This window comes from Nicotiana tomentosiformis, chromosome 7, assembly GCF_000390325.3.
Source record: "Nicotiana tomentosiformis chromosome 7, ASM39032v3, whole genome shotgun sequence".
Classification (NCBI taxonomy): domain Eukaryota; kingdom Viridiplantae; phylum Streptophyta; class Magnoliopsida; order Solanales; family Solanaceae; genus Nicotiana; species Nicotiana tomentosiformis.
The window spans coordinates 70,169,846-70,189,184 of NC_090818.1; the positions used below are offsets into that span (position 1 = coordinate 70,169,846).

The following is a 19,339-nucleotide window of genomic DNA, read 5'->3' on the forward strand; positions in this document are numbered from 1 at the left end:
GACATGGGATCACCCCCGGGTATGTGCATGGTAAGGTTACACGACGATTTATGGCTTTTGGAACAACTGTGGGCACGTTCGAGGATGAACGTATGTTTAAGTGGGGGAGGGTGTAACGACCCGACCGGTCGTTTTGAGCATTTGCACTTCGCTCGGTTGTTTGAGGGCATGAGTAGCTCCGTAGGATGTATTATGACTTATGTGAATCGTCGGTTTTGGCTTTCAGGTTATTCAGAATGGATTTGGAGGAATGATTCTCAGCTAGAAACTTTAAATTGGAAAGGTTTGACCAAGTTTTGTCTTTTTAGTATTTGACCTCGGATTGGATTTTCTGATGGTTCTGTTAGCCCCGCTGGGTGATTTTGGACTTAGGAGCGCGTCCGGATTGTGTTTTGGAGGTACGTAGTAGAATTTGGCTTGAAATGGCGAAAGTTGGAATTTTGAAAAGTTTGACCGGGAGTGGACATTTTGATATCGAGGTCGGATTCCGATTCCGGAAGTTGGAGCAGGTCTATAATGTCAAATGTGACTTGTGTGCAAAATTTGAGGTCAATCACACGTGATTTGATAGGTTTCGGTATCGGCTGTTGAAGTTGAAGTTTCAAAGTTCAATGATTTCCAATTGAGGTGTGATTTGTCATTTTGATGTTGTTATGTGTGTTTTGAGGCCTCGAGTAGGTCTGTGTTATGTTATAGGACTTGTTGTTATATTTGGACGGGGTCCCGAGTGGCTCGGGTGAGTTTCGGATGAGGTTCGGATCATTTTCATTCCATGTTGCATTGCTGAAGATTTTCTGGTTCTGGTATGACCGCAACTGCGGAGTGTTGAGCACAGCTACGAAGCCGCAAAAGCGACAGTGCCATCACAGAAGCGAGAAAGGGAACTGGGCGTGAGGATCGCCAGTGCGGGTGCTTGGATGCACCTGCACAACCGCAGATGTGGTTTAAGTGCGCAGAAGTGTGATCGCAGAAGAGGCTTAAGGACCGCAAGTGTGAGGTTTTTCTGAGCGAGGTTGTTTCACAGAAGTGAGGAATTACCGTAGAAGCGCTGGTCGCAGATGCGACAATTTTACCACAAATGCGGAATAGCTGGGCAGAGTTATAAAAATCGAGGTTTTGGTTCTTTCTTCATATTTTGAGTTGTGGGACTCTGATTGAGGCGATGTTTGAAGCAAATTTTATCACAAGGATTGGGGTAAGTGTTCTCTACTGAGTTTTCTTTATATTCCATGAATCTATCTTCGATTTTAGCAATTGGTTGATGAATTTTAAAGAGGAAATTTGGGGTTTTGGCCTAAAGTTTCATAATATGAATTTTTGAGTTTTGAACACCGATTTGGAGTCGGATTTGAGTGAAACTAGTATGGTTGGACTCGTAATTGAATGGGTTGTCGGATTTTATGAGTTTTGTTGAGTTTCGAGGCATGGGCCCCGATGTGAGTTTTGGCCGGATTTGGGATTTGATGTAGAATTCGATCTTTATCATTTGTAATTGCTCCCTTGGGCTTTATCTGATGTATCTGAGTTGCTTTGGCATTTTTGGAGCATCGCTTGGCTTGCTCGATGATGGAATTGGATTGTTCAAGATAAGTAACTCTTCTAAACTTAGTGTCGAGGGTATGAAACCCCCAAATTACGTGTTGTGTGATTGGTATTGAGGTGACGCACATACTAGGTGACGAGCGTGTGGGTGTGCACCCTGTGAATTATGATTTCCATTGTTTCCATGGCACTGTATAGTGGCCCTATTTTCATTGATATCTGTGTTTTCACCATGTGATAAAGTAACTGTATTGTCAATCATGCTAGATATCATGTTTAGGCTTTATGCTGATATTTTTAGGACCCATAGAGGTTGTTGCTTGCTCTCATCTCACTAATTTCATTGATATTTCGTACACAGTCATATTCATGCATTCATATCATATTCCGGTCTCAATTGTTACTTATTGATACATCATATCATTGTTTCGAGTTAGTTTTCATGACATTGTGAGTCCGTGGGTAAGACTAGAGAGATTGATGACTGAGTGAGGTCGAGAGCCTGATTATGAGTGACGGTTATGGGATCGGGATGCATGCCGCAGCGGTTATATTGATGATTATGATAGCGCTTGGTTTGCAGAAGCCACACCAGAGTCTGTAACACAACCACAGTGTGTCATGCCATATCCTCGGGAAGCGCGATCAGCGCTCAACCGAGTGAACCTGGCCGAGCAAGCTTGTTAGATACTTCCTACCTAATTAACCCATGATCAAGAGAAGATGTGATTTCATTAAATATACAGTAGGAGTCTCATTCATACAATCCTAAATCATTTCATTAGTCATTGCGCTTTTAAGTCCTAAAATACACATTTCTTAAAGTTCAAGTGGAACAAGTGATCAAACACAACATGACTTGTTTAACATTCCCAACACCCATATACAACCCACAGAACAAGTGATCAAACACAACATGACTTGTTTAACATTCCCAACACCCATATACAACCCACATAGTGTCTACGGAGCCTCTAAAGATACAAAAGAGAGTAAAGATGGTGCCGGAAACAAGGCCCCGGTTATACCTCAAAAGTGACCATAATATAAACAAAAGATACAATACATGACCCCGGAATGAAATGGGACTCACCGAGTCCGCTGAGAAAAGAATGCAGCACTATCTGTGATCCGCTTTGTCTGCTATGTAACCACCTGCATCCATTTAAAGATGCAGCACCCCCGGCAAAAGGGACGTTAGTATCGTCCAATAGCACTAGTATGTATAGCTAAACACCAACTTAATAAAATGAATAATAATACAAGAGGAAAAGTCGGGAATTCAATAAGGGCTTCAAATAATAATGAAACAACAAGTTAAGGATCATATACATTTTCAAGACAATTTCCATATTACTAGGTTGGTGTTCCACAATTCACAATGCCTCTATATTCTTACACAGAGTCTGATCTCGACCCTATCGGCTAGGCCGCCTCATCTGAGACATTACCATAATTTCATTATAACGTTCCAGCACAGTACCACCATGTGTGCGGCATGGCGTCCTATTGGCTAGGCCATCTCATTTGAGACATCAACCCTTTTCACAATTTCATCCACAATACCACTGTGTTCTTACACGGAGTCCAATCTCAGCCCGACTGGCTAGGCCGTCTCATTTGAGACATTACCTTTTTCAGTCAATCATCTCACATCATACTTCTTTCATGTACTTTCGATTCATTGACACTAGTGATTATGATTACAAAGTCATTCTTGGCACTTAGGCGTATTTCATAGTTCCAGACCCCTTTTCCATATTCCAACATTATTATTATCAACAACAAAAGGCTTCCCATTCAAGACGTTAAATTCACATATGAGAAATTTGGGAGTCTCAGGCACATAGAGGCTTTTCATACAATTGGCATAACAACCTTTATTTTGATCTTGATATGAAGTCTTAACATTGATAGCACATATTCCACATTTTGAATGCATCCTCAAATAACAAGATATCATGATGGACTATTTATAATAAAGACTGAACTTACATCCTTCAACACAACCACATAAGAAATAGCCAAATCTATAATGATCAAGGGCTTAATCCAATTACATGAACACTGTGGGGTTCGATTCTAAGAAGAAGGGAGTTTAGCCAACGTACCTCAATTGAGCCTCTTAAAACTCTAAGATGTTCCAGACTATTAGGAACTTCAATCTATTTTAGCAATATAACAAAATTGAAATAAAATTAGGAAGATAAATATGGTTTTAGCTCATTTGAGCATATTATCAAACATTAGGTGTGCATCAATGTTTTAAGGCCTTTTTGTGGAAGCCTCCATCATTCCCCAATCCATTCTCTATCATTTTTAGCTCAAAATCTTCCCACATACTACAAGGATACATGAATGCAAGATAAGCACTCCCATCCCCATGAATTATCTTACTAATGGCCCATTCTAGTTACATTTTGAAATTAAGTGTTTGGGTGATAGAATCTTACCTCTTAGGAAGAAGACCTAGGTGCCTCTCTTGATAATCTTCAAGATTTTAAGTATGAATTGAAGAGCAATGTGAAGAATATCACTTCCTCCCTCTAGGACCCTCTCTCTCACTCTAAAAATATCAAAACATATGATCAAAATGGTCTATGGGGTGTGTTTTAACGAAATAGGGTCGGGTTTAGATAACCCAAAAATGGAGCTCCGGAACAAAGTTTGTGGTCACACATGCGACCGCATAACGATTGTGCGGTCCGCAAAGTGACCGCGAAATTGTGGTGCCAAACTGGAAATGAATTGACCCGGTCTGCGGTCACTATGCGGCCCGCAGACCTGTTCTGTGGTTGCATAATGCACCACAGAACAGTTCTGCGGTCGCATAGTGGCAGCAAAATTGAAATCCAAATTGGCCTAATTAACTGCCTCACTCTGCGGCCCACATAGTGATTTTGTGGTCGCATAATGGACCGCAGAAATGCGCTTTTCTTCCAAATATTTTTCTTTACTCTCCTGTGCATTGTTTAACCCAAATAGTCCTAGCCTTCTATAAAACACAACACGTAAAACCAATTCGGCACCACGAAACATTATTTTATTCTTTTGCAAAATTTTACGGGGCCTTACATTCTCCCCCACTTAGGATCATTCGTCCTCGAATGAGGGTAAAAATCTGTTATTAGCATCTTATGCAACTCAGTTTTCATACCACACACCAGTAGCCCCAAATTTGACTAACTCCCTAAATTTCTTGACCTTCGCCAGAGTTTTTCCTGTAACTGGGCCAATCCACCTGTCAGAGAGCCCTAGAAACACATCCTAACAGCATATATATAATCCAACGACTAACATAATACAAAACAACACCAATTGTGGCCTCACAAGCAATGTATTACCAGAAAGGAACACCCTTAACGCCAATTATACAATTGATACAAAATTCATAGAAAGTAAGTCTTATAATTTTCCTAAATCACAACTTTATAAATACATAGTTATTCAAACAAATAAGGATACTTTTGCTTCATTTCTTCCTCGGCCTCCTAAGTAGCCTCTTCAATCGGTTGGTTTCGCCATAACACTTTCAAGAATGCAATTTCCTTGTTTCTCAACTTTCGGACTTGCCGATCAATAATAGAAATTGGAATCTCTTCATAAGTCAATTCCTCATTAACTCAATAGTCTCAACCGGAACAATGAGTTTCGGATCTCCAACTACTTTCTTCAACATAGACACATGAAACACCGGGTGTACTAATGACATCTCAGTTGGTAGCTCAAGCCTGTACGACACCTCACCGATCCTCTGAATGATTTTGTAAGGCCCGACATACCTTGGACTCAATTTCCTCTTCTTCCCAAACCGCATAATACCCTTCATGGGGGAAACATTCAAGAATACCCAATCATCTTCGTTGAACTCTAAGTCTCTACGACGAACATCCGAATATGATGTTTGACAGCTCTGAACAGTTTTTAATCGCTCTTTTATGATCTTAACGTTTTCCATAGCCTGATGTACAAGGTCTGGCCCTATCAACTTTGCTCCCAAAATCTCGAACCACCTAATGGGAGATCTACATCTCCTACCATATAATGTCTCAAATGGTGCCATCTGGATACTTGCATGAAAGTTGTTGTTATAAGCAAACTCTATGAGTGGCAAATGATCATCCCAGCAACCCTTGAAATCAAGAACACAAGCACGCAACATGTCCTCAAGCGTATGAATAGTCCTCTCTGCTTGCCCGTTGGTCTATGGATGGAAAGTTGTACTAAGATTCACCTGAGTACCCAAACCTTGCTGAAATTTCCTCCAAAAATTGGCCGTGAACTGAGCTCCTCTATCGAAAATGATAAAAATTGGAGTGCCATGCAGCCTGACTATTTCCTTGATATACAGCTGAGCATACTGTTTTGTTGTGTCAGTAGATTTAACTGGCAAGAAGTGTGTTGATTTCGTGAGTCGGTCCACGATCACCCAAATTGAGTCAAACTTGCACGGAGTGCGTGGTAATCCTACCACAAAATCCATATTAATCATCTCCCACTTCCACATTGGAATTTCTATGTTCTGTGCCAACCCACTAGGCCGTTGATGTTTGGCCTTCACTTGCTGATAGTTCGGACACCTTTCCATAAAGTCCGCCACATTCCTTTTCATATCATTCCACCAATAGACTTCCTTAAGATCATGATACATGTTTGTAGAACCTGGGTGCACGGAATACCTAGAAGTGTGAGCTTCAGTCATAATTCTTTCACGGAGACCATCCACATTTTGAACACATAGTCGCCCATGGTACCTTAGTATACCATCATCTATGCCAAGAGAAAAGGCCATGGTCCTATGTTTATAAATCCCCTCTTTCAATTGCACCAATAATGGATCGTTGTATTACTTCTCTTTGACTTCCACAACAAGCGATGATTCGGCCCTATTTTGCACAATTTATCCCTCCTTCATTAGAGTCTGTAATATGAACTCCCAAACTAGCCAATCGATAGACTTCCTTGGCCAATGGCCTTTGATATATCTCCAAGTGTGCTAAACTACCCATAGATTTCCGGCTAAGAGCATCCGCCACAACATTGGCTTTCCCCAGGTGATATAGAATATCGATGTCGTAGTCCTTGAGTAACTCAAGCCATCTTCTTTGCCTCAGATTCAACTCCTTCTGCTTGAAAATATATTGAAGGCTCTTATGGTCCATGAATATATCCATATGGACCCCATATAAATAATGATGCCAAATTTTCAATGCAAATACCACTGCCGCAAGTTCTAAATCATGTGTTGTATAGTTCTTTTCATGATTCTTGAGTTGCCAAGAAGCATATTCTATAACTTTACCGTGTTGCATTAACATACACCCAATCCCAATTCTTGAAATCACAATATACCACAAATTCATTTGTACCCTCTAGCAAGGTCAACACCAGCGTTGAAGTCGATCTCGATTTCAACTCCTGGAAGCTCCCTTCACAGGCATCGAACCATTGGAACTTAACCGCTTTCTGAGTCAATTTAGTCAACGGAGAGACAAGAGTAGAGAACCCCTCCACAAACTTCCTGTAATACCCTGCTAAGCCCAAGAAACGGCGAATCTCGGTGGGTGTTGTAGGTCTAGGCCAATTATTTACTGCTGAAATTTTTTGAGGATCAACCTTGATTCCTTCTCTAGAGACAACATGACCCAAGAATGTGACAGATGCGATCCAAAATTCACACTTTGAAAATTTCGCATACAATTGGTGCTGATGAAGAGTCTGCAACACTACCCTGAGATGATCGGCATGGTCATCTCGACCTCGTGAATACGCAAGAATATCGTCAATTAACACTATCACAAAGGAGTCAAGGAAAGGCTTGAAAACCCGATTCATAAGTTCCATGAAAGTCGCTGGGGCATTTGTTAGCCCAAAAGACATCACCAAAAATACAAAATGCCCATACCGGGTCCTAAAAGCTGTTTTCGGAATATCCTGCTCCCTGATATTCAATTAGTGATACCCGGATCGTAAATCAATTTTGGAGAAGTATTTAGCACCCTGTAACTGATAAAACAAATCATCTATTCTTGGTAGTGGGTATTTGTTTTTGATTGTGACTTTGTTGAGCTACCGGTAGTCAATGCACATTCTCAGTGATCCATCTTTCTTCCTCACGAAGAGAACCGGTGCGCCCCATGGCGACACATTCGGTTGGATAAAACCCTTCTCTAACAAATCCTTCAACTGTTCCTTTAGTTCCTTCAATTCTGCTTGTGCCATTCTGTAGGGCGGAATAGATATAGGCTGTATGCCAGGCATCACATCAATCCCAAAATCAATCTCCCTGGCTTGCGGAATCCCAATGAGCTCATCAGGAAAGACTTCCGGAAATTCTTTCACAACTGGCACTGACTCGAGTATAGGTGCCTCAACATCGGTGTCCGTAACCCGGACCAAGTGATAGATACACCCTTTGTTAATCATCTTCGTAGCCTTAAGGTAAGAAATAAACCTACCCTTCGGCACCACATTATCCCCCTTCCACTCAACAACTGGCTCACTTGGAAATTCAAACCTCACAGTTCTAGTTCGGCAAACGAGCTTAGCAAAATAGGAATAAATCCATTCCATCCCCATAATTACATCAAAATAAACCATTCCCAATTCAATGAGAATGGCCACGTTGTCCCGACCACGGACCGTGACAACACAACCCCTATAAACTCGTGCGACCACAATAGACTCGCCAACCAGAGTAGATATAGAGAACGGCTCAGGAAGCTGTTCTGGTTCTATCCCAAATTCCATAGCAACATAAGGGGTAACATAGGATAAGGTGGAACCGGGATCAATAAGAGCATATACATCATGAGTTTGGACAGACAATATACATGTGATAACATCTAGAGAAGCCTCTACATTCTGGCGACCACTCATAGCATAGAAATGGATGGGCCCTCCTGCACTATGCGCACCACCCCTAGTTGCACCACGCCCTGCTGATACCAGAGGGCCTCGAGCTGGGAGGGGGTGTGGAAGATGTAGCAGCTGCAGAACTAGATAGTTGTGTTGTGCCCCTGCCCGCACCCTGGCAGGATGAACGACACTCCCTTTGAATATGACCCCCCAATCTGCACCCGTAACATATAGGTAAGTCCATGTAGCAAATCCCTAAGTGCATCTTCCTACACTTGGGGCATGGGGGCCTCCGTTTCTGCGGGAACCTCCCTCCTGATCGGCCCTGATATTAGGGTCCCTTGCTGCCCTGATTGAGCCTGAAGCAACTCCCCTGCTGCTGACTGTGCCCCGCTGGTGGTGCATTGGCTGAAGACTGAGCATGAGACTGGGTTGGCCCTGATGACCCTCTACTGAAAGCTGATCCCCCCCCCCAAAATGACTCCCCAAAGTTGCTCGCGGACCAAGCCTTGCTGGTACCCTCTCGCTCCCTCTTGTTCTTCAACTTGCGGTCCTCTATAGCTTGAACAAATGCTACCATTTTCCCATAGTTCATGTCTGAATTCAAGGCAGATGTAGAGGCCTCATTGATAACCAACGGGCTAAGGCCTTGCACAAACCGGCGCACTCTAGCCTCCATCATAGGCAACAAGAGAATGGCATATTTTGACAAGCGCGCAAACTCCATGTGATACTCCCACACACTCCTACTCCCTTGCTTAAGATTCTCAAACTCTACGGCATGGGCTGCCCTAGTCTCGGCAGGCAAGAAATTTTCTATAAAAGCATCAACAAACTCACTCCATCTCGTTGGAGGGCTCCCCTCCTCCCGAGAGTCCTCCCATAGCTCAAACAAAGAATAGGCCTGTTACATCCCGCATTTTTTGTATGTTAAAGTTTCGTCGTAAGTTAATCGACGTAAAATTTGAGAATGAAGTTATTTTGAAATTATAAGCATTATGCTATTTCAAACACGTGATGAGTAAATTCGTGAAGGAGAAAGGGTAAGAAAATCGAAGAAAAGGAATTTCGTCAAAGTTTGACATTTTGGGATAAATTACGGCCCGAGCTAAAATACCCGATATTTATGGACTAGTGTCATACAAGGTACCACATAGCCATGATAGTAAGGTATATAAAGTGTATTAAGTGAATAGTATTTTATGTAATTTGAGATAATTCTTAATTATGTGGATATTTGGTTAATTGTGGATTTTTGGGGAAAGATTAGCAATTAATTAAGAAATTAGTGGATAAATCTTTTGGATAAGCCCTTGAACTTTAACGTGGCAGCAAGTGAGGAAGGGGCTAAAAGCCCAAAATGTGACTCTTAAGTGCATAATATAAGGTGGCACATTAAGAAAGTGTTATGGCCAAGTCATCTTTAAAGTTGGGCCCACAACTACATTAATAAAAGGCCTCCCTAATTCAATTCATAAAAGGGAGATACTATATTTGCAAAGTGACGGATGAGAGCCATAAAAGAAAAGTCATACGAGACTTCACAATATTCATAGCAACATAACAAGCTTCAGCAAAGCTAATGTTGCAATAGAAACGAAATTGATTCAAATATTTCATACGAAATCTACCTAATGTTATCGCAACGTGTGATTTTGATTCTAAGGGAGTATGATACAATCTTTCTCAAGAATATCATATGGATTTCTCCCTACTTCGATCCACTATTACGTGTTGTCACAATTGACATGTGTTAGAGGGATATTCAAGAGAATCGGCTCAGGTATGTTAAGGCTAAGCCCTTACTTCATTTTGGCATGATCTCGTAATTACATGTGTTTGATAACGAGGCATAAAGAAAAGTTCATGCTCCCGAATTTATATACATTATCCCAGTCTCATAAATTACAGTATTCTCCTTATCAGGACTTCATATTTAATTGAGTATTGTCTTCTTCCAGTTAAAAGAGCAGAGAGCCTATATATACAGTATTTCAGTATTTTCATTACCATCGAGCTATAATTGATGGGCAGGCCCCTATTGGGCAACCTCTGATCAGATGATAAGTTATATACCGAGCTTATTATGGCCGAGCGCCTATGAGCGAGCCCAGTTGGCCAAGATACAAAGCCTAGTATGGCTGAGCGCCTTTGAGCGAGCCTACTACGGCAGAGTAGTTGTATATATACCGAGCCTTATAGGGCCGGGCAGCTATTTTACTTATTATATTGAGAGAGTTGAGTCAGTATCAGCAGGCAAGCAAATCTTCATATTATCTTTGACTCCCAGTTACTTTCAATTATTATATTATCAGTTCAGTTTCAGCTTTCAGTATATTGCCTTACATACTCGGTACATTATTTTTGTACTGACGTCTCTTTTTCTGGGGGAGCTGCATTTCATGTGTGCAGGTTCAGATAGCTAGACGGGTAGACCTCCTCATTAGTTGTTGCCCAAGTTCAGCTTGATCGGTAAGCTCCATGCCCTTCGGAGTTGCCGGGTCTAGTGCTTTATGTACATCTTGTGTATATATGTATATATGTTATGAGTAGGTCAGGGCCTTGTTCCGATCACAGTATATCTATCAGTAGAGGCTTGTAGACATATCCTGTCAGCTAGTGCAGTATGTTGGGCTTGTAGGCCTTTTATGTATATTTTATTGGTTTGTCAGCCGTAGTAGTTATGACGGCCTTGTCGGCCCAGCTTTATATTGATGTTTAGTTAGCATTCGCAATTGTCATGCAATGTGGCCCATGGCCAAAGTATGACATTATATGTTCAGAGTCCTTTAGTCGCAAGTTGGTACGCAAGGATAGGTAAGGCACCGGGTGTCGGTCTCTCCCCCCGTGTTCGGGGCGTGACAAAAGTGGTATCAGAGCAGTTCTGTCCTAGGGAGTCTATAAGCTGTGTCTAGTAGAGTCTTGTTTATGGGTGTGTCGTGCACCATACTTATAAGCAAGAGGTTGCAGGGCATTTAGGATTGTCACATTTTCTTCTTGCTCTAGATCGTGTGGTAGAGCTCACTTATAAGAATTCACATTCCTAAATTCTATTTTATTCATAATACAACGATACCTACATCCAAAAAGACAGTTGGTAAGAGATTGAATGTGGCTATGGAAGAGTTGAGTCAGAGGAACTCGATTTTTCATGATGCTTATGATAAGTAAATGTAAGGTCTTCAGTAGATGATGTGTGTACTATGATGTGTAAGCTTCTTAATAAGGATCCCTAAGGCAAGAATGCCTATCCACTCTTACGGTAAAAGGGATAAGAGAATTGGAAGGTAGACACAAGTTTCAGCAAGTAAAAGAAGCAAAGTGAAGGAGGGTACGAGGTACCCAGTTAATGAAGATTAACAGTATTTACAATTCATGCAGAGAAATATAAGCATTTTGAGCTACCTTCAACAGTAACAGAGGTATGTACAATTGGCCACACCCATCTCAGTTATGCCTTATGGGGGCTAACAGAAGTAGTATAAGAGAAGGACGGATATCAGGATCCGGCTGGGGTTAGAGTAACCCAGAATGGTGAATGTATTATTTATGTTAATTGACATTTCCGAAGGATATTGCAAATGTGCTAATAGATCTCCTTGTGAGACACCCAGATGGTGCACTCTAAAATAGTACAGCTAGATATGAGTACTACAAAGATAGGCACTGGAAGCCTTGAAAGGATAAATATTACCTTAGTATGGCTCTCGTCCCTAGTAGGGAAAGAATGTTAGGCAATTCGAAGAACCAGTGGATGGAACAAGGGGAGCTAAAAGCAAAAGAATATTTTGTTGAAGTTTTCAAAATAAAGTGATAGAAAGAAATGTTAGCAGGGGAAAAAAAAGAGCTAATGAAACATTATGAGTAAGATGTGATACATAGATGACGACGGAAGATTAAAAAAAAGAAAAATGAAATGAATAACAGTATTATAGAGTCTATAGTCAAGTAAAGGAAAGGACGAGAAGTAACGGGCCTTGAGACAACAAAAGAGTATAGGCCATAAAGTCATATCCTCATTTCAAGAAATAAGCTCGTGACTCCAACATGACTACCAGAAGGAAAAGTTAGACTCCAGAGTAATAGAAATTAGTATGGGCTGGTGAACAAGATAAACTAAACATGAATTAGGGACTGAGTAATTTGATAATAGTCAGTATCGTGAGATTTTCAGATTTCATTCTGGCGATAATAGAATGGACGACAGAAGAAGATTCATGAGAAATTCAGAGAATGGTCTTTCAGGAAGACACTTCCCTAAAGTAATCAATGCGAGCAAAGTTAAGCTTAAGGAACTGTATATACCAGTTATACTAAGTGTCACCCTTGTGAGTAAAGAACTTTATTATCCTTAGTATAGAAGGATTACAGCAAGGTAGGAAAAGGTCATCGATGATGTGAAAAGACGCCAAAGATGAAAATGTAAAACATCTATAGGTAGATCGTCGTGGCTCCAACTCTTAGTACTCCCCTAAAGGGGCGAATATGGAGTAATATGGCATTAAGTCATAATTAAGTGGTTCTAGTAATTATGGAATAGTAAAGGAAGAATGCGATAAAAATGAGAAAGGAATGAGATTGGACTTATCTAAATCCTACCGATATTCTATGATTCCAGAACACAATGCAAGCATGACGTCAAGGAAAGGAAGTAAGGGCTCCTGCCCGGGATGTTATGGGTAAATAAGGAACCAGTGCAAGAGGTAAGTTAAGACAAAGGAAATAACCCAAGAAAGATTATGCGGAATATTGATATGAGAATGGGCCAATGAGTAGTTAGTAATTGATTCGGGAAGAGCCTAGTTATGGATAGACAAGAGGATACAGACAAATCAGCAGATCATGCGAGATAAACATAGTGAACCCCAACATAGTGAATTCAGTCTCGCAGTTATGATATTGTAATCTTTGAGAAATATTTAGATAGCAGTGGGGTAGTTAAAGGTACCATATGAGTGTTATGGAAATAAAAGAGAGTGCCACTGGGAAGACAGTCAAAATATCAGTTCAGAAGCAACCCTACAAGTACAAGGGCGTGGAGGTAAGTAACTAAGGATAATTATAGGTGAGTACGAACATCAAACATTTTGTCGGGTAAATGATATAACAAGCTTGTAACTTTACAAGAGCTAGCAGGTCTCCCTAAGTACTACAACGAAAGACTAGCTGGGGATATAAGGAAGAAGGCTTCAACCTAAGCATAGTGACCTAAAAGAGGAAATGGTCTTATAGCAACAGTCTCACAACAACATTGTATGCACTCCATAAGAAAGTGGCACCTATCATGGCTAATGAACGGAAAAAAAAATTAAAAGGTGATATTCAAGATCATATGGGTTGTATGGAATTCCAATATGTGTGGGCATTAAGATAAGCCAAGTATCCATGCAACAAGTGGCAGAACGACCAGGAAAAGTGATTGCTTGCATTTAAAGAAAGTTGAGAAGGAATGAAAGGAATTATTCGATCAATGATCCAGAGATAATTACATTATGAATGCACCGAATATTTCGGAGTATTATCCATGCAGCATATATGTTAACAATTATATAGCCATAGAAGATTTTGGTATAAGTTAAAAGAAAGAATTGAGCCCATGTCATAGACAAAGAATTGAATTGTTAGGAGATAGTATCATGAATATTCCATAGCGCCCATGATAGGCTGAAAGTAATAACTAATACCATGAGCCGCAGATCGGAAGATAGCTTAAGCCTACATAAAGATTGATCAGAGGGAAGAGGAAACTAAAGAGTTACATCAACTAAGTAAATCAGGAGTTTGATTATTGGACCTAGAAAATTATAGAAATCGTGATTGAGAATAGAGAAGGATCACTCTTAATATCAGGGGTGCAAGAGAGATAGTACAGTAGCCATATTCTATAACGGCTCTATGATGAAGTCAGTTAGAAGAGTACCAACCTCATAAGAAGTCAGTATGAAGCTCCCACTGAATTGTGTATGCACCAGAGGTGCGAGTATTATAATAGAGCTTCAAGTTGTGGATGTGAATCATACCTTTGTGGAAGGGAGGTCATGAAAGAGATAGAAGATGCAATGCGAGATTTTAAGGTAAGCAAGGTAAAGGTGAACAATGTACGAGATACTCAGATGCAGAAGGTTGTGAATAGTCCATACTTCGGATAAAAGGCTAGAAGCGCGGGGATTCTGTATCCAGGAATAATAGCGGCATCGTCAGTAGCATATCTTCCAGCCTATAGTTTCTACGTACCGAGAAATCTAGCCAAGAAAGTAAAGAAGAATTAGAGAAGATGTGATGTTTCTCTTGATGTTCCAGAATAACATAAGGAAATATATGGTGCAAGCAAGTTGAAGGAAGGTTACGAATAGTATAAATAGATACGTATAGGTCGCAAGCTAAAGTATAGTAAAGTGACAAGGTTTTATGACAGAAGTAAGGATGAGAAAGGGCGAGTGAGAAGGGGACGAGAATAGATAAGTCCTCAGGATTAAGCCCATGAAAACAAGAGAGCTAATAGTTTCTCTAAGTTATAAAAAGTTCAGTATAGCCTGAATGAACTCAAAAAGAATCTAAGACTAATAGCATCTAGAAGAAATGGAATGTTGCCTTGGTAGTAAAGTGAGGGTGTGATTGTGATAGATAAAGGATGGCGTTGGGCCTTCGATTGAGTAATGACTTGAAGAGGATTTCATGAATTGTACGGGATTAAAATACCCATGTAAGGTAAGTCATATTGGGATGCTATAAAATACGGTTATGAAAGTATAGTATCGCCCTAGGTGGATCAATCACGTGAGCCCTGGATGGACAAAGATGTAGATGATAGATCAACATTAAGGTGAATCAACAATGGATGGACAAAAGTCACAAAGTATGAGGTGAGATTAGGTCGTCATTCTTAAGATAAACAGTTATGAGGAAGCATTAAAGGACATAGATTTATACATATGGGATGAACGTAAGCTGGAGTTTGGTAGCAGACCTCAGTAACGATAAATCGAGGTAAGATTTATGGTATATTATGACCTACTTAGATGCAGTAAAGTCATACGGATAGATAATCGCGCCTATGAAATAAGATATAACAATATTCGTAAGTTCGACAAAGTACCGAGCGAAGAACTTCATTGTACATATAGATGCCTAGAGGGACATCTTATTAAGCTATGTATATGTTCACAAAATGAGGCCTAGGGATTGGCTAAAAGAATGAGGAAAAAGGAGAGAAGAGTCGCATAGGCGCACTTACAAAGTCAGAGTCGTACAGGCTACATGATAAAGATAGCTACAGTTACAAGATTGGAATGATTCCGACCACGAGTCGTGGTGTGAGAAGGAGGCCAAAATGGGGGAATGCCCTGGCATTTGGGATTCATTCACAGAACAGTTGCCTAGATAGCAAGAGAAGTACTAAAGTATTCGCAAGAGCTATAGGTTATGAAAATGATAAGTGCATCAGTCAACATTCGAGGACGAATATTCCAAAGGGGAGAATGATGTTACATCCCGCATTTTCGTATGTTAAAGTTTTGTCGTAAGTTAATCGACGTAAAATTCGGGAATGGGGTTATTTTGAAATTACAAGCATTATGTTATTTCAAACACCTGATGAGTAAATTCGTGAAAGAGAAAGGGTAAGCAAATCGAAGAAAAGGAATTTCATCAAAGTTTGACATTTTGAGATAAAATACGGCTCTAGCTAAAATACCCGGTATTTATGGACTAGTGCCATACAAGGTACCATATGGCCATGATAGTAAGGTGTATAAAGTATAATAAAAGTGAGTAGTATTTTATTGAATTTGAGATAATTCTTAATTATGTGAATATTTGATTAATTGTGGATTTTTGGGGAAAGATTAGCAATTAAAAGAAATTAGTGGATAAATCTTTTGGATAAGCCCTTGAACTTTAACGTGGCAGCAAGTGAGGAAGGGGCTCAAAGCCCAAAATGTGACTCTTAAGTGCATAATATAAGGTGGCACATTTAGAAAGTGTTATGGCCAAGTCATCTTTCAAGTGGGGCCCACAACCACATTAATAAAAGGCTTCCCTAATTCAATTCATTAAAGGGAGATACTATTTTGCAAAGTGACGGATGAGAGCCACAAAAAAAAAGTCATACGAGACTTCACAATATTCATAGCAACGTAACAAGCTTCGGCAAAGCTAATGTTGCAATAGCAACGAAATTAATTCAAATATTTCATTCGAAGTCTGCCTAATGTTATCGCTACATGTGATTTTGATTCTAAGGGAGTACGGTACAATCTTTCTTAAGAATATCATACGGATTTCTCCTGACTTCGATCCGTCGTTACGTGTTGTCGCAATTTACGTGTGTTAGAGGGATTGTCAAGAGAGTCGGCTTAGGTATGTTAAGGCTAAACCCTTCCTTCATTTTGGCATGATCTTGTAATTACATGTGTTTGATAACGAAGCATAAAGAGAAGTTCATGCTCCCGAATTTATATACATTATCCTAGTCTCATAAATTACAGCATTCTCCTTGTCGGGACTTCATATTTAATTGAGTATTGTCTTCTTCCAGTCAAGAGAACAGAGAGCCTATATATACAATATTATAGTATTTTCATTACCATCGAGCTATAATTTATGGGTAGGCCCCTATTGGGCAACCTCTGATCAGATGTTAAGTTATATACCGAGCCTACTGTGGCCAAGCGCCTATGAGCGATCCCAGTTGGCCGAGATACAGAGCCTAGTATGGCCGAGCGCCAATGAGCGAGCCTACTATGGCAGAGCAGTTATATATATACTGAGCCTTATAGGGCCGGATAGCTATTTTACTTACAATATTGAGAGAGTTGAGTCAGTATCAGCAAGTAAGCACATCTTCAGATTATCTTTGACTCCTAGTTACTTTCAGTTATTATATTATCAGTTCAGTTTCAGCTTTTAGTATATTGCCTTACATACTCGGTACATTAGTTCATACTAACGTCCCTTTTCTGGGGGCGTTGCATTTCATGCGTGCAGGTTCAGACAGACAGACGAGTAGACCTCCTCATTAGGTGTTGCCCAAGTTCAGCTTGATCGATAAGCTCCATGTTCTTCGGAGTTTTCGGGTCTAGATCTTTATGTACATCTTGTGTATATATGTATATATGTTATGAGTAGGTCGGGGCCCTTTTTCGATCACAGTATATCCATCAGTAGAGGCTTGTAGACATATCCTGTCATTTAGTGTACTATGTTGGGCTTGTAGGCCTTTTATGTATATTTTGTTGGTTTGCCAGCCGTAGTAGTTATGACGGCCTTGTCGGCCCAGCTTTATATTGATGTTTAATCAGCATTCGTAATTGTCTTGCAATGTGGCCCATGGCAAAGTATGACACTATATGTTCAGAGTCTGTTAGTCGCAAGTTGGTACGCAAGGATAGGTGAGGCATCGGGTGCCGGTTTCGCCCCCTAGGTTCAGGGCGTGACAAGACCACTCCTTTCAGACGGTAGGCGTCCAACTTCACTCCCTCTGTCTCAATAGCGCGCATAACCCGGAGAGTCTTATGCATCTCATCAATGAAGTCATGTGGGTCCTCCTCGGGATTAGCACCCGTGAACACCGGAGGATCCAACTGCAAAAACCTGTTCACCCTGGAACTACTAGAATCCCCTTGCTGGCTAAAGGATGTAGGTGCAACATTTGACCTTTGTGCCTGAGAAGCCACTATCTGAGTCAACATCTGAATAGCTTCCCTAAGTTCCCCATCAGAAATTCCAGAGCCGGAAGCTGGGGTTGGAGGTGGAATCGGAATTTCAGGTGGAGGAACCGTCGCACACTTAGTAGGTGTAGAAACTGGTGTGGCCTGGGCCGGTGTAGTGGAATCAGGTAGTGTAGCAGTCGGGGGATTATCCTCACCCCTCGGGTGTTCACCTGCTTCATCAAATAAAGGGTCAACTTCCACACCTAAGGCGGCGTTGGCTCCTTGGCTAGCTCTTGCTCTCTTCTTAGGTGCCATATACTGAAAGTTAAAGGAATGCACGAGGTAGAGGAGGAACAGTTGCACAATTAGTTTTATCGCACAATCTAGAATATCAAAGAAGGGTATTTTTCCTAAATGTCCAAGTAGCCTCCAACTTATAGATGTGGTCGACAATACACCGATAAGAAGGACTCTACTAGACACGGCTCCAAGACATCCTAGGATACTTTAAAACCTTAGGCTCTGATACCAAGTTTGTCATGCCCATCCTCGGAAAGCGCGACCAGTGCTCAACCGAGTGAACCCGGCCGAGCAAGCCTGTTAGATACTTTCTACCCAATTAACCCATGATCAAGAGAAGACGTGATTTCATTAATTATACAGTAGGAGTCTCATTCATACAATCCTAAATCATTTCATTATTCATTGCGCTTTTAAGTCCCAAAATACACATTTCTTAAAGTTCAAGTGGAACAAGTGATCAAACACAACATGACTTGTTTAACATTCCCAATACCCATATACAACCCACATAGTGTCTATGGAGCCTCTAAAGATACAAAAGAGAGTAAAGATGGTGCCGGAAATAAGGCCCCGGTTATACCTCAAAAGTGACCATAATATAAACAAAAGGTACAATACATGACCCCGGAATGAAATGGGGCTCACCGAGTCCGCTGAGAAAAGAATGCAGCACTATCTGTGATCACTTTGTCTGCTATGTAACCACTTGCATCCATTTAAAGATGCAGCACCCCCGGCAAAAGGGACGTTAGTATCGTCCAATAGCACTAGTATGTATAGCTAAACACCAACTTAATAAAATGAATAATAATACAAGAGGAACAGTCGGTTATTCAATAAGGACTTCAAATAATAGTGAAACAACAAGTTAAGGATCATATACATTTTCAAGACAATTTCCATATTACTAGGTTGGGTGACCTTTAGTACCGATGTTCCACAATTCACAATACCTCCGTATTCTTACACGGAGTCCGATATCGGCC

General features: G+C 40.7%; 1 protein-coding gene across 1 annotated transcript; it reads right to left on the bottom strand.

Moving 5' to 3' along the window:
* Nucleotides 1-8,731: 8,731 nt before the first annotated feature.
* Nucleotides 8,732-18,365, bottom strand: LOC138895768 (uncharacterized). Its single transcript, XM_070180494.1, has 2 exons — nucleotides 17,841-18,365; nucleotides 8,732-9,304 (listed from the first exon to the last, which is right to left on the bottom strand). The coding sequence occupies exons 1-2, from the start codon at nucleotides 18,363-18,365 to the stop codon at nucleotides 8,732-8,734; spliced, it is 1,098 nt and encodes a 365-aa protein (XP_070036595.1).
* Between the last annotated feature and the right edge of the window lie 974 nt (nucleotides 18,366-19,339).